This window comes from Cheilinus undulatus, linkage group 8 (assembly GCF_018320785.1).
Source record: "Cheilinus undulatus linkage group 8, ASM1832078v1, whole genome shotgun sequence".
In the NCBI taxonomy this organism is placed as follows: Eukaryota; Metazoa; Chordata; class Actinopteri; order Labriformes; family Labridae; genus Cheilinus; species Cheilinus undulatus.
In genome coordinates, this window is record NC_054872.1 from 25,675,791 (window position 1) to 25,696,846 (window position 21,056).

General features: G+C 38.6%; 1 protein-coding gene across 1 annotated transcript in view; it reads left to right on the forward strand.

Annotated features, from left to right (window-relative positions):
• The window catches only part of LOC121513518 (dynein heavy chain 11, axonemal), a 44,420-nt gene that overhangs the window by 21,998 nt on the left and 1,366 nt on the right, over window positions 1-21,056 (forward strand). Inside the window, exons 49-81 of the mRNA XM_041793318.1 lie at window positions 128-367; window positions 449-610; window positions 723-916; window positions 1,220-1,382; window positions 1,757-1,880; window positions 2,199-2,341; window positions 3,138-3,299; window positions 4,886-5,119; window positions 5,305-5,451; window positions 5,568-5,681; window positions 5,767-5,910; window positions 6,547-6,729; window positions 6,837-6,938; window positions 7,044-7,178; window positions 8,386-8,559; window positions 8,721-8,956; window positions 9,081-9,203; window positions 11,899-12,103; window positions 12,231-12,395; window positions 12,621-12,761; window positions 13,011-13,181; window positions 13,606-13,728; window positions 13,930-14,123; window positions 14,198-14,346; window positions 14,425-14,552; window positions 15,544-15,771; window positions 15,871-16,062; window positions 17,078-17,206; window positions 19,761-20,003; window positions 20,089-20,271; window positions 20,351-20,466; window positions 20,671-20,783; window positions 20,877-21,017. Of these exons, the coding sequence (XP_041649252.1) occupies window positions 128-367; window positions 449-610; window positions 723-916; window positions 1,220-1,382; window positions 1,757-1,880; window positions 2,199-2,341; window positions 3,138-3,299; window positions 4,886-5,119; window positions 5,305-5,451; window positions 5,568-5,681; window positions 5,767-5,910; window positions 6,547-6,729; window positions 6,837-6,938; window positions 7,044-7,178; window positions 8,386-8,559; window positions 8,721-8,956; window positions 9,081-9,203; window positions 11,899-12,103; window positions 12,231-12,395; window positions 12,621-12,761; window positions 13,011-13,181; window positions 13,606-13,728; window positions 13,930-14,123; window positions 14,198-14,346; window positions 14,425-14,552; window positions 15,544-15,771; window positions 15,871-16,062; window positions 17,078-17,206; window positions 19,761-20,003; window positions 20,089-20,271; window positions 20,351-20,466; window positions 20,671-20,783; window positions 20,877-21,017 (5,401 nt within the window). The remainder of the gene's footprint in view (window positions 1-127; window positions 368-448; window positions 611-722; window positions 917-1,219; window positions 1,383-1,756; window positions 1,881-2,198; window positions 2,342-3,137; window positions 3,300-4,885; window positions 5,120-5,304; window positions 5,452-5,567; window positions 5,682-5,766; window positions 5,911-6,546; window positions 6,730-6,836; window positions 6,939-7,043; window positions 7,179-8,385; window positions 8,560-8,720; window positions 8,957-9,080; window positions 9,204-11,898; window positions 12,104-12,230; window positions 12,396-12,620; window positions 12,762-13,010; window positions 13,182-13,605; window positions 13,729-13,929; window positions 14,124-14,197; window positions 14,347-14,424; window positions 14,553-15,543; window positions 15,772-15,870; window positions 16,063-17,077; window positions 17,207-19,760; window positions 20,004-20,088; window positions 20,272-20,350; window positions 20,467-20,670; window positions 20,784-20,876; window positions 21,018-21,056) is intronic.

Sequence of the window (21,056 nt, forward strand, 5' to 3'; positions counted from 1 at the left end):
GCACAAATTCTCGTGGCAGTGCTTATGATTTCATCCTCATCTGTACATAGTTGCAAACAAGATCTATGAAAATGATCACACACTCATTCTCCCTTTTTGATCTTTGATTTTGCTTTTCTCTCTACAGAGACATTTCTCAATTTTTGCTGTGAACTTTCCCTCTTCTCATGCTCTGAAGTCCATCTACTCTCCAATCCTATGTGGGCATTTGAAGCAGAGACGCTTTAGTCCGCTTGCTCAGAGTAGTGCTGCATCAGTGATCCAAGCTGCAATAAGTCTTCATAACAAGATGCTTCACAGCTTTCTACCCACAGCCATCAAATTTCACTATGTGTTTAATCTGCGAGACATGTCTAACATTTTTCAGGTATTATCAGATATTTTTGCACTTACTTTTGATGTGTTGATTTAGAAGTGAATTATTCATGTGATTATCTGTGTTACTCAGGGCATCCTCTTTGCTGGGCCTGAGAGTGTGAAAGACAGCACTGACCTGGCACTGTTGTGGCTCCACGAGTCCTGCAGGGTGTACTCAGACAGACTGGTAGATGTCACGGACTTGCAGCTCTTCCGGAGGCTCCAGATGGAGACTGTGCATGAATGCTTTGAGGTGCAACACAGATTCTGATAAACAGAGTAAACAGTACAAATGGCTGTTCTATATAATAATAACAACATAAACTGAAGGATTCAAATGATTTATAGTGCTTGTACTCTTTCAGGGACTCCAGGAGAAAATGGTGACAAAGCAGCCCCTCCTTTATTGCCACTTTGCACAAACAGGTGATGAAGTCTCCTATACTCGTGTTACAGACTGGACTGCCCTCAAGTCTATCCTCACTGATGCTCTGGAGAGCTACAATGAGCTCAATGCAGCCATGGATCTGGTGCTGTTTGAAGATGCCATGCAGCATGTGTAAGAATGGCTTATAATAATTCTAACAACATTAACAACATTTAAGTTACACATCAAATAACATTATCCTTTGAAATTGCTCTTGACATATGTTGATATACACCTAAAAAGACTTTTAAAAACTTCTTAAAATTGAAAATTTATTGATAAAAAGAATGTAGATATGACAAAGGCAGTTTGAATCACCAAGGATAGTAATGGAGCTATATACATAAAAAACAAGCTGATGATATGGACACCATGTGTTATTTATGATTGGTTGGATAAAGATATGTCATGACATAACAGAGATGATGTTTCTAGTTGTCGCATTAGTCGCATCCTCGAGTCCCCAAGGGGTTATGGCTTACTGGTTGGGGTTGGGGGCAGCGGGAAGCAGAGCCTGACTCGTCTCGCTGCCTACATATCTTCTGTGGAAGTCTTCCAAACCACTCTGACTAAGGGTTACAGCATCCAGGACTTCAAGGTAAATGTTGGTGGGGTTACAGAATATGAAGATAGCACAACAATTGAAAATATGCCAGTATGAAAATGGACAACATTAGACTGACATGCTTTCCTGTCCTTGTGTTGTCCACTGTTCTGGCTGCATGAATAATATTAATATTATTCAGTTTTGTGCAGTTCCCTCATTGATCTAATACTTGTCCAATACCATTTAAAGCCACCGGAATATGTTTCAATGTCTTATTGATGGAGCAAGTTTATCAATTCAGTCATTAAATAGCAGTTTAAAAATCAAGATCTTATCAAAGGACTTGTGCTACATCATTGATTGCTTTTAGTCTTCATGTGAAAATTGTACAGTTGTTTATTCATGATGATTATGTTTGTGTTTAGATGGATCTGGCTGGCTTATTCCTAAAGACAGGCGTAAAGAATCAGCGAGTGGCTCTTCTCCTGACTGATGCACAGATACCTGATGAGCGGTTTTTGGTCACCGTTAACGACTTGCTGGCATCAGGTTGGGACTGTAATCCTCAAACTTTTTTTAAAGATTATTGCCAGGAATCAATCCTGTGACCAATGCGTTGAGGACTATAGCCTCTGTATATGGGTGCTCGCTCTATCCACTGAGCTATTTTAAAAATGATTTTTTAAAGATATTTTTACCCAGTAAAATGTAGCTGCTATAATTATAGATACTGAAATTTCTTGGTCCATAAGAAAGTACCTTAATTTTTATTTTTTTGAATATATATTCCAGTTGGTAATTTTTTAAATAGATGAATATTGACAGCAGTTCATCACTCTGTTAATTTGACTATTATTTTTATTATAGGAGAAATTCCTGAGCTCCTCAGCGAGGAAGAGGTTGAAAATATTGTTTCAGGTGTGAGAGCTGAGGTCCGTGCTCTCGGACTGCTTGACAACAGGGAGAACTGCTGGAGATTCTTTACCGACAGAGTTCGACTACAGCTAAAGGTGAAGTCATGTTAAAACATCCAAATTCATTCAGATTCAGCTAAACAAGTCTGAAGAATTGATGATATGATATGAGATGAACAGTGTTCAAATGTATGTCGCCGCTGTTCTGTAATGATGTAAATATGGGCTGTTCTGCTAAGATGAATGTCTTGTTAATATATTGTAACTTTTACATGAACAACCTTTAACTGCATTTTTTTCTCCATTTACAGATAGTAAAGCAAATAATTCTTTTAAGTTAGACAACCATTATCTTTAAAAGCAATACCACAGGCTCATTCTTAGGTCATCTGTTGGCTACCTTAAAGAAAAAAGAAAATTCTTTTAGCTTTTAAACTGGAAGTCACAAAAAATGACCAACTCATATATGAGTAGTTGATAGAAACATAAGAAATTTGAAAGCACAGCTGCTGTTTAATATTAAATATGTTTGACATGCTGCATTAACAGAGCCAGATGAACTGGGGGGTTAAAAGGAAGGAAATTCTTGTCTCGGTATACATGCTTGTCATCCAGCTAATGGTTGTGCCAATACCTCTGGTAGCGTCACCGTCTGCTCCAGCCAACAGAGAATGTGTCTGCTTGTCCTCATGCCAAGGCAATGAAAGTGGGGGCACAGACAGCTGACAGTTATGGTCTCCTTTATGGACTTTTCTGTGCTACTTATGATCTGTGTTTATTTAGATTTACTAAGTTTATGGCTGTAAATCTTGTCATGCTCATGCATGGTTGTACTAACTTCTTAATGTACGTTGAATTTGGTGTTCTATGTAGGTGTTCTTTTTCTGTGTAGGTAGTACTGTGTTTGTCTCCAGTGGGCAACACTCTTCGTGTCAGAGCCCGTCGTTTCCCTGCTCTTGCTCATTGCACGACCATCGACTGGTTTCACCCCTGGACCCAAGAGGCACTACAGACAGTCAGCTTCAGGTTCATTCAAGAGATTGAAGGCCTTGAGGTCAGACCTTTTAACCAAAGTCTATTATCTCTAATTCGTGTTTTTATATTTGTGTCTCCCTTCTTTTTTGTCACACACAACTTTGTGATATTATAGCATTTAACACTATTTGTGTTCAGGCTTTATCTATGGGTGTGGCATACAGTAGAGTTTGCTATGTACCCCCTTATTCACGACTGAGTTAGACTTTAATGAACACCTTCTAATTACTACAGTGCAGCTGGATTAACTTCTTCATAGATCCCTCATCATTAGTTCTCAGCTGAGGTTCTGAAAAATTGCTGAACACATGCCTGGAGACTCACAGTGAGTGCAGGCATATCATTGTTTTCCATCATAGCAGAGGAACGATCACAACCCAGAATCATTTATGTTAATGAGAGAAGAGTGATTAAGCACATAACGACCCACTAAGGAGGCACAGCTGTCACAACTAGGAGAGTGTCATCACATATGTGAACATGTGCCAGACTATGATTTTCCACTACTGACATCTGTCCACATGTGCAAGTTCAGGTGTAGCAAAAAATGTGTCATAATAGTATCTGAGATGTTATTAGAGCATTATTACACAAATAGAAGAAGTAGAGGGCTCTCAAAGCAGGAGTACTATGAGAGCCGGCAGCAGCTGTAGTGGATCAGTATGCCAGAATGGGTTGAAAAGTGGAAGCTGCAACGTTTAGGCAATTGATCCATTTATTAATGGATAGAAAAATCAACTTCTTTTTGTGCATTTCATTCTTTTCAGTGTCAAACATGATTTTATTGTCATAAGCAAATGCTTAACAGTTCCAAAAATAATCATTTGTTTTTTTGGTGTATGCAGAAAGTTTGTTTTTTTTGATAAGTACAATGTGAAAAGTTATAAGAAAATGGGAGACATTATTGTACTGTTAGCATCATTAATGACTATCTTTTCTAAAGAGGCAAGGAAACAAGAAATCAAATCATCATTTGTTTAAAATTAGAAATGCATATGCCACCAATAGCTGTCATTGAACACCAATCAATGAGAATTTCTTTCGCATCCCAAGTGAACATAGCATGCTTTGTCAAAAAGCATTATGTCAGCCCTTAATTAATAATGATTTTTTTGTATCTGACTCCATGATCATTAACAATGGCTTTTTGTGAGTTATGGTTAGGTTTGATCCTTGTATTCTCTGCTCATTTGTTTTTGCATTAATTGATCGCTAACTGTGTGATTAATAGAGGCTCTGTGTCATTGAGCACCACATGATAAATACCTTGTTTGAATATAGCACAACAGCAGTGGTTGACAGTGTTGAGAAAGTTGGAGGACATCAGAGATAATGTAAACAGTGTGCATGTTTTACAAGCTGCATGTCAGTGGTCTAAACACATTATTTTCACAGAGGTTTCAAAGCCTAATCATTCCTGCTAGCTGCACCTAAATTTCAGATTGAGTAAGTCAGGGCCAGCCTAGTGAGATGGCAAAACTTGTAGATGAATTCAAAATTTATGAAGATAATATTTCAGTCCCCATCAGGTCTGGGATGTTAAACTCTACTCAATCCTACTTGCCGTGTTCTCCCCTCTCCACCCTTGTCTGCTTATTTTTACAGCCTGCCGTACAGGAATCCATCAGTCTTTTCATGGCCTACGTTCACACCAGTGTCAACCAGGCAAGTGAAAAATACCAGCGCAATGAGAAGAGGTACAATTACACCACCCCCAAGAGCTTTCTCCAGCAAATCAGCCTGTACAGGAACCTTCTGGAGAAGAGCCGGGCTCAGCTCCAGCACAAGATGAGCCGGCTTGAAAGCGGCCTTCAGAAACTACAGAGTACCGCCACTCAGGTCAGCATTTTTCTCAGGTACAGTGGAGGAGGGTAATAGAAGGGTTTGGTTGGAGGTACAAGGTTGATGTTGGAAAATTAGGAATAGTATTTTTGTTAAATTTTAACAATGTAGCCTTTTCCCTGACATTAAGTATATTACCCACCCAAGTATGTGTAATCATTTTTTTTCTAACTCTGTCTTAGGTTGAGGATCTAAAAGCTAAATTGGCATACCAAGAATCAGAGCTGACCTTTAAAAAACAGAAAATTGAGGCTCTAATTACAAAGATAGGACTGCAGACAGAGAGGGTCAGCAGCAAGAGAGAGGCTGCAGATGCTGAGGCACAGAAGGTGAGAAATGCAAATGTATACTGTTTTTCATACACTTAAAATTGTTCTCATAATATCACATCATGCACTACATTTTCTTTATTGAGGATTTAGCTCATTATGATAACTTTGTACAGGTTGCTGTCATTCAGGCAGAAGTTTCAGTCAAACAGAGAGATTGTGAAAATGACCTCACCAAAGCAGAGCCATCACTGACAGCTGCCACAGCAGCACTACACACCCTCAACAAGGTGCTTCATTTTTCCTGTCTGGACCGAATTTAACATATCCTAAGTCATTCTGAAGATTACTTTCAATTTTTATTATTCTTTTTAGGTGAATCTTACTGAGCTGAAGGCTTTTCCAAACCCTCCAGCTGCAGTGATCAATGTAGCAGCAGCTGTGATGGTTCTGCTAGCTCCCCGTGGTCGAGTGCCTAAGGATCGGAGCTGGAAGGCTGCACGGGCCTTCATGGGCAAGGTTAAGCTGTCACCATGTCAATCACATCTGCCTGATTAATGGCAATCTAATTTGTGTCTGAGCCTTGACCTAGGCCCTACCCAGCGTCTCTCCAAAGCTCACATTACAGCTAGATGGCTCTATGAATATGCTCAGTCAGAAGGGGAGCAAAATGTATCTTAACCTTTAGCTGCTATTAATGCAAGTGTGGCCTTAAAAGAAAAGATTTCGTTGATTGAAAAGCAAGTTGAATCTATAAGATCGAGATCAATGCTTTTTTTGTTTCGTAGCATTTTAAACATACAGTAATAAGTTATTAAATGTGTTTGTTGGTTGATCATATTTATTCAACTGTTAAAATGAACATGTTTTATATGTGCTTTGAAGAAAGGAACTTTAAGGATAACAAAAAGACCTTTTAGTGTGCAGCTGCATGTTTTAGCAGATATGTGAATACGCCTGTTTATAAAGATGTCATAATAAAAGTTAAACTGGGAAAAAAGATTTTCTATGTTGTTGTGTGGGACAGCCATTTTAATGTATCATTCAGTTTTTGAGTGTGTCACATTTTAAGATAATAAGGAAAACCTTGGTAACAGTATCATCTTACTAAAATTGCAGTTCAGGTATTAATATAAATCCTGTCTTGTGTCCCAGGTGGATGTATTTCTGCAGGCTCTAATGTCATATGACAAGGAGCACATCCCTGAGTCCTGTTTGACTGTGGTGAAAGGAGAGTATCTGAGAAACCCAGAGTTTCACCCTGATCATGTTCGGACTAAATCTACAGCCGCAGCCGGTCTCTGTGCCTGGATAATTAACATAGTCAGATATTATGAGGTCAGATAATGCCCTTATTTAGCTTAAATTGTCTGTACTTTTTCTTTTTCTTTCTGCAAGAAGGTTTCTGCTTTACTGTATTTGTTTTTCTTAACTTTTTTTTTCAGATTTATTGTGAGGTCATTCCAAAGAGGCATGCATTATCACAAGCTAATATGGAGCTAGAAACAGCAACAGCCAAAATGTTAACAGTTCAAAAGAAATTACTGGTGAGTGCAAAGTTATCATTATACTCAATTAAATCACTTAGTCTAAAAGCTACATTCTCTTGATGGTGTTTAATTTCCATGGTTCCTTTGGATTTGTTTTGTTAGGACCTTGATAGCAGCCTCCAGAGCCTAACAGCTCAGTTTGAAAAGGCTACAGCCGAGAAAATTAGCTGTCAGGAGGAGGTGATGCAAACCAACCAGACCATTGAGCTCGCCAACCGACTAGTCAAGGGCCTCGAGGTAAACAAGAAGGGATAGAAGAGTTAATGGTGTCATTGTGGCTGACCTGACATAAGGTAAACTGTCTGCATGGTGAAGGGCTGCTGATCCAGTAATCTGGACCAGAAATTGTTATGTCCTGGCAAGATAGCCTTATGATTGTGTGAGTAGAGAGATTTTACAGCCTGGCCCAGCAGCATACTGGTAACTTGTGAGACAGGTAGACAGGGCTGGACCACAGAAACGCATGGCTGAACAGGGCAACTGGCTGGCTGAACTGTTTCCAAATGGAGAATGGCAAAAACACTGCACTAACACTGCTCTCTGTGTGTGCAGCAACCAGATTTAGTGTGAATTTTCTGCATTTGGTCTCTACATGACATTGAACTAAAATAATTTCTCAAGGTATTTTTCCAGCTTAACAAAATAATAAGAGGACGTTATAGAATATAAGTTTATGGAAACTATTAATGTTGAATTTAGCATAAACTTTAGCTTTCCTGTTCATGCCTTTTTAAAGAAAAAGAATCTGTGATCCCTATGAATACCAATATGTAATAAAAGAGGGCCATTTCATTTGCCACTTTGCAAGTTCGACTTTCCAATTCCAGAAAATAAATGTGGTTTGCATGAAACAGCTTGGCTTTTAGCATATCAAGATAAATGTTTTGTCTTTATGGCATTGACCTGGAAGCAATAGTGTTCAGACTAATAAATCAGGCCGTCTATATTTAATCATTAACTTACCTCAAAGCCTCAACAGCTGTTGGAAATTAACAATGTCTCACCCCAGACTGAGTGATATTACAGGCAATCCATAATACATTAGAGTAAAATTATAGTGATTTTTAACTGTCCGAGAATTTATTATGTGACATATTCTGGATCCACAGCCCCTTGTAAGAAAATGCCGTGTATGATTTATTGTTGTGGTGCTGTCACAGTCGTAGTATTGAAGGTTTAAATTAATGCAGAATTAATGCTGAGTGCATCTACAGCCAACTTCCAAAGCTATTTAAGGTAAATGCAGTTATATGCTTTACTGCCTGTGTCTTATTGGGTAAAACAATAGACTGAACAGGGAGTTTCACATTCTTTTGTATACATTTCTTTTTGTCTTTAGTGTTTATGCTCTTAGGTCCAATTTATTTCTTTCCATCTATAATATGTTTTGTGAGTCCTGTGTTTTTCTAAAATTATATTGAAGTCTGATCTGTGTTTGTTTTAGTTAGAGAAGGAGCGCTGGTCACAGGCAATTGTTCAGTATGAAAAACAGCAGAAAACCTTGTATGGTGATGTCCTCATCACCTCAGCATTCGTCTCCTACATGGGTTACTTCACCAGGCAGTACAGGACCGAGCTCCTGAATAAGGCTTGGATTCCTTTCCTTCAGTCTCAGAAGGTAAGGCCAGTTTTACATAAGGTTGTCTGTATTTTAAACTGTAGTTGTTTAAAAGTGAAAGTCTTCTCTCTTGAAGCAAACAGCGGTCTATGAGCTGGAGCTCATTGTCCAGGCACCAGTACTCCAACTATAGTGACATCATTCATGGTTTTCTGTTCCAGGTCTCTGTACCCCTGACAGATGGCCTGGATCCAATCCTCATGCTTACAGATGATGCCACTGTGGCTGCCTGGCATAACCAAGGCCTGCCAAATGATAGGATGTCCACTGAAAATGCTGCCATCCTGACCACCAGTGAGCGTTGGCCACTCATCATTGACCCACAGCAGCAGGGCATCAAGTGGATCCGAAACCGGCTAGGACTAGAGCTGAGGGTGGTGCAGCTGGGACAGAAAGGGTTAGAGGGGCTGCAGTCTGTCTACCTGCTGTTGCTAATCACAATATGCTGTTTTATCAGTCAGGAAGTTTTATTAAGGAAAAGTGCATGTTACAAAGTGTTTCTTAAAACTTTTTTTTCTCAGGTATCTTGATGTGATTGAACAAGCACTTGCCTGTGGTGACATTGTTCTGATAGAAAATCTGCCAGAAAAAGTAGACCCTGTTATGGAACCTCTTCTAGGCAGAACCACAATCAAAAGAGGAAGGTTTGTACTAAAAAACGTTAAATTTATGTTGCTATGCATACGCCGATCACACATATGAACCATCAAACAAGCTCCCTAAAGGAGAATTCTGTTTTGTAGAGGCTATTTAGCGTTAAGCTCTTCAGATCAATTGATGGTTTTAGTATCTTTGTAGATTTCCAAGTCAATATGCTGCAACTTGTCCAAATGTCTGTGTTGTAAGACAACCGAGGCATATTTGCCAGATGGCTGAATCTCCCTGAGCACTGGAACACCAGTAAGACATGACTGAATGCATTATTATTGCCCACTCCTCAGATTATAAATGAATTTGCGGCGCGTGTTCTGAATCCCAGAGGCCAACATATTGATCTGCCCCTCAACATGGGTGATAGATGTATATTTGTGTGTTCATATTCTTCAGGTGTGATGAATATTGAACAGCTGAGCCCCAGTGTAAAAGCTGAATTAAAGGCAGTCATGGTTATGTATAAGGACTCCTGTCAGCCACAAAAAGATGGCATGTAACACTAAATCCAGTCATCCTCCATCATTATGGCAAACTCACTTCATGTTAGATAAATTTGAGACTTTGATAGGTGATTTGTTGAAACTTATTCATTTTAATTATTTTAAGCTGAAACATTGCTAGGTCTGCTTTCAGTAATTAGGATTACTAGCTGTATTTAGATGATTTAAAAAGCACAGCAGAGTGTTAATTGTAATGTCATTAGATATAAATTAGAGTTTGTGTTGAGTTTATGTCAAACAATCCTCCACAATATGTTTATAGCGATACATATTGTTTTAAGTGGTATTGGTCTGAAATGCATTTCTGGTAGATTTGGTTAATTTTAGAAAGAATGCTGACCACTCTAGACCAGTTCAGAGCTAAAATAGCTGTTCTATAATTACTTTTTTCCTTGTACCCTCAAATCTAGCAAATGTCCCAAATAGTAGAACAAAGTACAGAGAATTATACCACATATTGACAATCTGTTTTGATTCCCTCCTCAAAGTTGTTTACATCTTTCTTGCTGTGATCTATGAACAACCATGAATATTGAATATTTGGTGTATGTTCATTGAACTTTCCCTGAAGTCCTGTCCATCCAGACGTAACAATTCATCATTGTAAATCTGATTATAAGTTTATCCCTTGTAGATGACCCACACACTTGTTTCTGTCGATGATTAATACAACCTGCTGGGGCGGCCATGATGGATCTGGTGGGGATCCACAGCTGAAGTTCATTAATAATTGGAATGTTGTAGAGTGTGAAGTAATGAATACTAATTATTCCTTTCATGGCTGACGGAAGACTACAAGCCAATCCATCAGGAAGGACTTTAATTTGGTGGAGTAATGGTTCTATCAATAGTACATTAATTCTGGCTTGTGAAGATATAGAGTTGAACCAGACCCAGACCATGAGGACCCTGTGCCGTAAAATTGGGGCCTTGCCTGACATCCAAGGGGTAATTAGAGAAAAATGAAAAGCCACCAGGTTCGTCAAGCAGGCGCTAATTTAATTGAAATGCAGGAAGAGATAAATATTGGCTGCTGAGGTGATAATCTTTAGATTTTTTTAGATTAATTTCTCTACAGTGGAAGTGACATTTGGTCCCAAAGTAAAGTTCTTTCCAGTTTTGAATATGATGTTTGAAGGAAGTTTGATGGGCTGCAATAGTCAAAAATGGCCTACGCTATATAAAGGGTTTGAACTGCCACTGTTCAAATGTCTCATAAGATGATTAGTTGTTGCTTTCAATATTATTTTGTTTATTAGGACATATTTTAGTGTTGAAGGCATCATTAAATCATCAACACAAGCCTTTGTGTATGACACTGGCGATATTTCTAACCAGTGAGTCATCATTTTACCATCATTAGTGGTTCTCTACTTTACCTTTAAAATGAAAATAGAGAATCCTTTTAGTGGACAGGGAAAACCAATAAAATCAGGTGTATTGCTGTTTTTGCGCAATGCTATTTGTTTATTTGGATATAAAAACTCTAAACACCAAAGTTTGCTCTTTACCTTTAGTTACAGCTTGACTAAACAGTCAGAACTCATATTTTTACTGCTGACTTTGTTCAGTACAGGCCCGGTAACTATTGAAATTGTATTTTTCTTACTACCTTGTTAGTTGAGCATTTAACTCCCATGCCTATTTTTGAAGACCAACTGTGCTGTTAAGCATGAAAAATGCTGGTTAGAAGGCTTGTTTTCCTTTGCAAAGTTTTTAGTCAGTTCGCACAGTGTTTGATACATATTATTGGGCTTTTTTATGCCTTTAATCAGGGAGGAGGAAAGTGGAAAGAGTTGAAGATGGGGATAAGAGAGTGGGAGAGACATGTGGGAAAGAACCCACAGGCCAGAAATGAACCTGGGCCACCCACATCCATAGGGTATGACCTAACCACTAGGCCATCCGTCCCCCAGTTTGTTTGTAAATTTTGAATTATTGAGGAATAACATCTGATTAAAGTCTCAGTGAGATACAGGTCTTTAGCAGTAAAAAAGCTAGATATTTCCACATGTTGTTTGCACATCTCTTACTACTACCGCTCAATGGCAACATTGTGTCATTTGCTTTTTGTTATTTATAGTCTTTTTCAACAGTTACATTTCATACAGTAGAGTAACAGTTACAGCCACAAAGTTTTCCTCATGTATTTATTATTTTTTAATTGCTCTCTGCTATCATTCAGGTACATTCGTATTGGAGGGAAGGAGTGTGAATACAACAGTAACTTTCAACTTATTTTGCACACCAAGCTGGCCAATCCTCATTTCCCTCCTGAGCTCCAGGCCCAGACCACCCTTATCAACTTCACAGTGACTCCTGTGGGCCTGGAAGAACAGCTGCTAGGACAGGTAGTGTCGCAAGAAAGGCCTGAACTTGAGGCCCTAAAGGTAAATGCTAAAGTAATTAGGATGTAGATAGAATGTTTAAATGACAAAATGTTTGGATTGATCTTTCTAAGAATTCAGTCTGTAATACCATATGAAGGGTCTGAAATGTTTTGTGTGCTTTCATGAGATGGAGCTGACCACACAACAGAATCACTTCAAGATTGAGCTCAAGAAGTTGGAGGATGACTTGTTGAATCACCTCTCTGTAGCCCATGGTAATTTTCTGGGTGATATTTCTCTTGTGGAGCAACTTGAGCACACCAAGAACACAGCCGCTCACATTCAACACAAGGTGAGTTTATTAAACCAACAGGACTCCTCTCACGTGTCGCAGTGTAGCCGAGTGTATCTGTGTGGGTGTTTTTCTAAGTCTCTCAAGTGTTTTTGAATGGCATATAGCCACCTCATTTTATTGTATTTTGCACAAATGATGTGTAGTCGGGAACATGTGTAATGAGAGGGTTTTGGAGCATGACTGAGAGGCTAATAGCTCATGTTGTGCGATTGGCACACACAGGTGGTGGAGGCCAGAGAGAATGAGACAAAGATCAACGAGGCTCGAGAACTATACCGCCCTGCAGCTGAGAGAGCGTCGCTCCTCTTCTTCATCATCAACGATCTCAGCAAGATTAACCTCATGTACCAGTTTTCTCTCAAGGTGAAACTCTTAACCTGCTCAAATGTACAAGGGGATTGCTTTCACAGAGTTGTGGTCTTTGCTTTGAGCCCCCTCTGAGCAGTATTAGCTTGTATTTAAGTGCTATTTGTAATATTTTTTTCTTCCACTGGTAGAGATTTTAGGTGATAAATATTAGCTTTAATTTGTTGTTTTAATACAAAAAACTTCCACTGTTTTCGTGTATATATTCCCTATTAGAGCTCTGTCCTGTCTTTGGTTTGATTCCAGATCTTTAACTCTGTGTTTAAAAAAGCGATGGAGTGCGCAAAATGGGATGAAGACGTGAGGACCCGAGTGAACACCCTCACTGAAGCCATCACCTATTCTGTATTCCTACACACCAGCCAGGGCCTGTTTGAGAGAGACAAGTTAACCTTCTTGTCACACACTGCCTTCCAGGTGAGGGACTGAGGGCCGCCTCAAAGGTGGGGCCCCCTGTCATCCTCATCAATCAAAGTATTTTTCTGCCCCCACATTAACTTCAATTAAAAGCAGTCAGCAGCACCATACGCTGCTATTGATTACCTCTCACAGTGTCCCTCATGGCTGCTGTTCAGACAGTTGGTTCTGACAGGAGGGCTGGTTCTGATGGCATAATGCAATTATCTGTCATTGGGCCAACTGTTTTCATCTTAGAAATAGTGCTGCTCTGAAGGCTGTCCTTCATACACTTATTTTACATTCACAGGCCATTATTCAACCTGTAGGAGTTTGCCTAACCTCTCTTCAAGTTTTGTTGCAGTTTTCAATTATTGTGGAAACGATTGAGAAGAAATCAATACAGCTTGGATCATTACAAACTGCTCTTGGCCCTTCCCCTCAGATTCTGCTCAAGAAGGGCCTGATTGATCCACAGGAGTTTGACTTCCTGCTTCGTTTCCCCGTGGAGGCCAGCAAAGTTAGTCCTGTGCCCTTCCTCTCGTCTCATGCCTGGGGAGCCATTAAGGTAATGATTACAATAAACTTCATTTATGTCTACTCTCTAAACCAGGTTACAAAATTTACCTGCAACTAAAGGTACAGTCAAATCTAAGCTGTGATAGAACTGTGATATAACTTCTTCAGAAAAAATAATAATAATTTCATCACTTCAGACAACTTTCTGTTGCTTCCTGGGGTTTTCACATAATATTATGCTTGTATATAGACAATCTCTACTATGGAGAACTTCAATGGACTTGACAGAGAGGTGGAGAGCTCACCAAAGCGCTGGAGGAAGATCGTTGAATCCAGCTGCCCTGAAAAGGAAAGACTTCCCCAGGACTGGAAGAACAAAACGTCTCTCCAGAGGCTCATTATCCTTCGAGCACTTCGTCCTGATAGAATAACATACACATTAAAGTAAGTCATTGCCTCATTTAAATGTTTTGTCAGCCTTTACTTTCACGTTACTTTACCACAATATTTTCTTGCAGGAACTTTGTGGAGGAGAGTATGGGGACAAAATATGTGGAGGCTGTCAGACTGGAATTTGACAAGTTGTATGAGGATAGTGGTCCATCGACCCCTGTGTTCTTCATCCTCTCGCCTGGAGTAGATCCACTCAAAGATGTCGAAAGACTAGGTACTGTGTATATGTTTCATTATTTACACAGTCTGTGTCTTAATACTGATAAATATTCTTAATTTTCTTTTTGTGCAGGTTTGAATCTCGATTTTTCCATTGACAAGGGTAATCTGCACAACGTATCACTGGGACAGGGCCAGGAGGAAGTAGCAGAGAGGGTTCTGAAGAGTGCCTCTGAACTTGGACACTGGGTCATCCTGCAGGTGGGAACCTTTGGGATTATGTTAGTAAATGACTATAGTGATCCCAGGCTACTCTTCCAGAAGATCTGTAATGCATCTAATGATATTATCTCAACCTGTGAGTGAGAGAAATAAACTCAATTTGGTTCAATAAAAACCATAATTGGCTGGATAGGCTCCATAAATACTTCTTTTAAAGGAGAAGGCTGCAGACAAGAAAGCCACTTATGGTGTTCTTACTTGTTTAGAACATAAAAAAGATGTTTTATAGATGGTATCTTTCACAAATAAAACACAAATACTGAAAACAGTAAGATATTTTTTGAGCTGTCAATAGATCAAAAACTTTAATCAGGATTAATCTCAGAATTTCTGTAGTTAAATGTGATTAATCACATTCTTTAGATCACATTTTAAAATTCCACTATTTTGCATTCAGAACTGCTTCTGTGTCATTTTGGATTTTTTTTTTACTGTCTTAATAGGAATAATTCATAATAATAATGAATTTGTTGATATTAAAGGAAATAAGGTGACAGTAAAAAGGTACATGTTTGATAACACAAGGTTGGGATGACTTCTGGCTTGTCCACTGAGCTGTCTGTGGGGTTTTAAAAGTAAATTGAGACATTAATCAGCAATCGTAGACTTATTTTATATCAATTCTGTGACTGCAGGGAGACGCTGACAAGGCTTAATGTGTGGAAAGGGACATGAAAGCATGAGATATATAGTTATTAAAAAGTTAGAGCACTAATTGTGAACCTTGTTTAACTGGGATTAACTTGATATATCTTGATGGACCTAGATATTACTCACAAACATCAGGGAATGTTTTGGTGATATTTTAAATGTGTTTGTTCACTGATGCAGAATACAGAAAGACATGTTTTAATAAAGATTTTCCACATAAACACAAACATAACTATCAACAAAGTGTTATAAATTTGTTTTTTTGTAGTCTGCAACATTCTGTGTGAAATGTTTTTTCTTGTAAATTGCATTTGTTCAGAATGTGCACCTGGTGGCTCGCTGGCTGCCCTCTCTAGATGCTCTGTTGGAGATGGCAGCGATGGACAGTCACCCAAACTTCAGGGTGTTCATTACTGCTGAACCAGCACCCACATCTGAGCAGCATGTGATCCCTAGAGGCTTACTGGAGAATGCCATCAAAATCACCAATGAACCTCCAACTGGCATGAATGCCAGTTTGCATGCAGCCCTCAATAACTTCAGCCAAGTTTGTTGACATTTGAATACATTTAAAATTCTTGAAATTTAATAGATTTTTAACTTAGTTTTCACTGTTATCTGCATTTATCTCCTTTTGCTCTTTCAGGAAACTCTGGATATGTGCTCCAGGGAGCAGGAGTTCAACTCCATGTTCTTCTCTCTCTGCTTTTTTCATGCCTGTGTCACAGAGCGCCGTAAATTTGGTCCCCAAGGGTGGAACCACAATTACCCCTTCAGCATTGGAGACCTTAACATTTCTGCCAGTGTCTTGTACAACTACTTAGAGGCCAACAACAAAGTGTGTTGAATACTATTTTAAAAATATTTCAGTTTTTAATTCATTTATGGATACAAGTTTTAATTTGTTTTTACTACTAACTTCTTAGGCAGTGTAAATTTATAATGATAATGGTGTTTGCACTTTGCAGCAGCATTATTGTCAGACTTAAATGCTGAATTACTCCGTGCCTGCTTATTGAAATCTTTTGTTCTAATGTTATTTGTGAAAAATGTCCATTCCCGTCTTTTCTCACATCTCTTCTCTTATTACCACACAACCTATAATTTAGCTTAATTTCATGAAGACAAAAAATCCATTCTTAGGGTGCTGCACCCCTCACAACTCCTAATGCATTTCTCCTAGAACTCCTATTACTCTGGTCACAACCAATTATGCCTCTGAGGTATTCTGCCCTCCAAAAACGAATGTCCTTCATTATGTTAACCAAACAGTAACCTGTATGTGCGTATACAGAGAATTCATTAAGAGGGCAATGAAGCGTAATCCTAAATGTAATTACATGCAGCCAATGTGACAGTTCACAACGCTACATAAGTGATCACTGCAATTAGAGCTGATGAAGGAAGCAATTTGCAAAACAATACAGGTACAAATGATTGTGAACCTCCAGCTTTTGTAATTTGTTATGAATCACAGTTTCTTTTCATCCTCCTTCACCCTCACGGATCATAATCTCCCACTGTGAGAAAGAGTCTTCTGTCATACATTAGATCAGTGTGTGTAAAGAAACATAATTCTGTTATATTATCCTACCTTTATCATCATTATAAGAGCTCATTTAGGAAGTGATCACACAGTTACTGCACAAAGTTTCAAAAGAGGAAAGGATCCATGTAGGAAAAACAATACTTATGAGCTATAAACTTTCTTGTGATATTATCCTGATCTGATATTATTTGTAAACAATTTTCAATCCTTGTCTTCAGTTATTAATTCATTATTGTTTTAATGATTGAAATGCTGCATGTTCCTTGAATATTTGCATGGCCATTTAAGATAGTGTCTATTTTAGTCTATGCAGGTTCCCTGGCAGGACTTGTGTTACCTTTTTGGGGAGATCATGTATGGAGGACACATCACCAATGACTGGGATAGGAGATTGTGTATGACATACCTACGGGAGTTCATGCATCCTAAAATGGTAAGCCAGACTTTTTTCATGCTATAAGAGTGAAGTACATATATGTTTGTGTGTGTGAGTTTGGTTTAAAAAAAAAAAAAATTTTTGAAACTTTTATTTATCAAAATATCGAGAGTCCTAAAAGCACTGCTTGTTTAATTGGATATTAACCAAAGTTCAATTGCATTTAAGTTTACTATGCCAAGTTATGAATAAAATCTTTAAAGCTGTGTTGAAATTGTCACTGTTGTAGTTCAGTTAAAGGGTGCCCTCTTGGGACGTAAACCTAAACTGCAACAGTGAGCTTCAATCTTTATCATTGCTGTTTTTTTCCATCTTCAAATTGTAAATGTTACCTCTCTTCTATTTCTTTACATTCTGCTCAACTTCCTTTATACACAAGCATTATTAAGTTGTTGTTAATGTTCAAAGTTATTTTTATTGTCCCCAAGGGGCAGTAACATACAAAACTTCTCAAAAACTATATGAATGACTGGAAAAAAATCAGACACATCAGACAGAAAAACTATAACGGTGGCTAAAAATCACAAATGAATAAGTATTTTATTGAGCTATTCTAAAGGCTAATGGCAGAAAAACAAAAATCAGAGTCTGTTTGTCCTAAATGGCAGAAGGACATACAGTGACTATAAAAAGTATTTTCCCCCTTGGATGCTTTACTTTTTAACTGATTCATCTATTATGGTCAATATAATTTGGCATGTTTGACAAAAAAAGATACAAAAAGCTCTTCATTGTCATAGGGGAAATGGTTTCTACAAAGTGATGTCAATTAAACAAAAATATGTAAGGTGAAATAAGTGACTGCATAGATCTTCACCCCCTTTAACCCCCTATTTCAGTCAGATGGAGCTTTATGACTAAATTAACTATGACTAATTTCTTTATGAATTCTGGAATGGTGAAGAAGGGATAGTCATATGTCTGAGTGGATATGGAGATATATATGGAACAAGTAGTTGTTTTGGTGGAAAATCGAAATGAACACATGTAAAAATAAATTGAAACCAGTGAAACTGTCGTTTCTGTTGAAGCCAGTTGAGCGAGTCAAACATAAAGCAGTGGTGTGTTCTATATGGACATCTCAAAACAGATCTACAGAGGGAGTTATGTAAAGTATTTAAGGGTTTTATGATTTTGTCTCTGAAGTGTTTTGATAAACAATGTCAACATAGTATATGATGGGAAAAATAAGTTGTGAAATTAATCTCTTCTTTACTTGAAATGAAAAGCAATTAATTGAGTAATACAGCATACCCGGACACTAATATAATCAATATGTGGTTTGAATGAGAGCTCAGGGTCAATCCAGAGTCGCAGATATTTAAAAACATCCACTCTCTCAAGTGGAGACCCATCATTAAAGCTAATTAACAAAGAGGGAAAACATGACATACTATGTTTGGAGCCAAAAATCATACCACAGGATTTATTTTTGTTGAGAACAAGCTTGTTGTTGGAGAACCAGTTTGGGTGAGATGGAAATCAGACCGTGAAGAGTTTTGGATTTGTATTATATCTGAATTGGCATAGTACATGACAGTATCATCAGCATAGAGATAGACATGACAATTTGAAAATATTTGTGAGAGATCGTTGATAAAAATTGAGAAAAGAAGTGGTCCCAATGTAGAGCCTTGTGGCACCCCTGTATTAACCAAAGTACAACTGGACTGAGAGACATTAAAGTGATGAGATGATGAGACCAAAATGGTGCCTTTTGGCAATCGGACAAGATGCTATGTTTGGCTGACACCAAAAACTGTCCATCTGCACAAATACACCATCCCCACTGTAAAGCACAGTGGTGGCAGCATCATTCTGTGGGGATGCTTCTCAACAATGGGCCCTGGAAGACTGGTAAAGGTAGAGGGAAGAATGAATGCAGTAAAATATAGAAAAATCCTGGAGGACAAACTTATTCAGTCTGCAAGAGAACTACAGATTGGGAGAAACTTTATTTTCACCAAGACAATTACCTGAAGAAAACAGTGAAAGCTATACAGCAAGGGGATGATTTGATCATCCAGGATTTACTGGGTCTATTTAAGAGTTCTGAGATTGAATTAATCAACCAGGTCAGTCAGAGGAGTGCAACAAGTTTTTGATTTGGCAAGGCAACCGATTCCTGTTTTTTAAATTAAGTGAACAATAAAAGCAAATAAAGAGAATGTAAAAACAGATTCAATGCAAGAACAAAACATTTTCATAAAAACGCATTCGTAGTGTCTCTTCAGTTTACAGATCCTTCAATTGGACTTTTCTGTTTCAATCCCCCAGAAAACTGCCTCTATAAACAAGCTAAATGCCACAGTTTTTAAAAGCAGAAGGGATTTAGACGATCAAAAGCTTGTCAGTGTATTTTCATGTCATGGTCACACTTGCACTTCTGTCATTCATATGAAATTGTAAAAGACAAACACAGGCCACACTTGCTTAATCAAAGCTTTGCTGTGATTAATGAGGTACTTCTGGTTGTATGTTTTAGCATTGTGTATTAAATTTTGTGCCGTATGCATTCTTATTTTTGGATCCTCATATTTTCAATCCATAGTTTGAAGGTGAACTCTTCCTGTGCCCCGGGTTCATGGCTCCTCCATTCATGGACTATAGTGGCTACCACAGTTATATAGACAAACATCTCCCACCTGAGAGCCCTACTCTGTATGGTCTTCACCCAAATGCTGAGCTGGAATGCCTCACTGTCACCTCAGACAATCTCCTGAGGTCTCTACTGGAACTGCAGCCTCAGGACTCCTCCAGAGGAGAGGGGGTTGCTCAGAGCACAGAAGAGAGAGTGAGGAGGCACAAAAAACTGTTACAGCGAAAGTAATGGGGAGTACACTAATAAGCAACTTGAACATTTAAATAATGTTTTTCAGGTCAAGTCTGTCATTGAAGGAATCCTTGAGAAGCTTCCTGAGGAGTATGACATGGCAGAGATTGCCTCAAAGACGGCAGAGCGAAGCCCCTATGTTCAAGTTTGTTTGCAGGAGTGTGAGCGCATGAATGTTCTGCTGGCTGAAATTAAAAAATCCCTTAATGAACTTGATCTTGGCCTGAAGGTACTGTCATTATCATGCATAAATATGCTTTGATCAGCAGTCAGACTGTTGGTATTACCAAGGTTTTATTTATCCACAGGGAGAACTCACCTTCTCCTCTAGAATGGAGACCCTACAGGCAGCCCTGTTCAGTGACTCCATCCCAGATTCTTGGGCCAGACTGGCTTATCCCTCCACTAAAACACTGGCACACTGGTATCTACTTTTTTTCCAAAATCATCTTTACTACCAGCCACAATTTATTATTGGCTTTCTAATTTTTTTCTTGTGACACAACAATGTTCATCAATGCAAACTCTCCGTCGTTGTGGTTGAAAAATGTCTTCATGCATGAAGGGTGTGTCTTCTTGACAAGATTTAAAGCCTGTGTCATACCATACTTTAATTTTTTCCCTTTAGGTTCAGTGATCTGATCTGTAGCTGTCGAGAGCTGGACAGCTGGACTCAAGATTTAGTTCTTCCTGCAGTTGTTTGGCTATCAGGACTTTTCAACCCACAGTCTTTCCTCACTGGTGAAGTCAAATACTCAAAAGCAAAGAGAGATCATTTATATGACATGTGCAACAAAGACATCAGACGTATTAACATGCAGACGTTCTTTCCAGCTGTGCTGCAGAGTATCGCTCGCAAGAATGAGTGGCCTCTTGACAAGATGACTCTGACTGTGGATGTAACAAAAAAGACAAAAGACGACTTTGGACATCCACCACGGGAGGGATCCTACATTCATGGACTCTATATTGAAGGTAAGATAGTATGACTGCTTTAACATTCCTTTTTATACT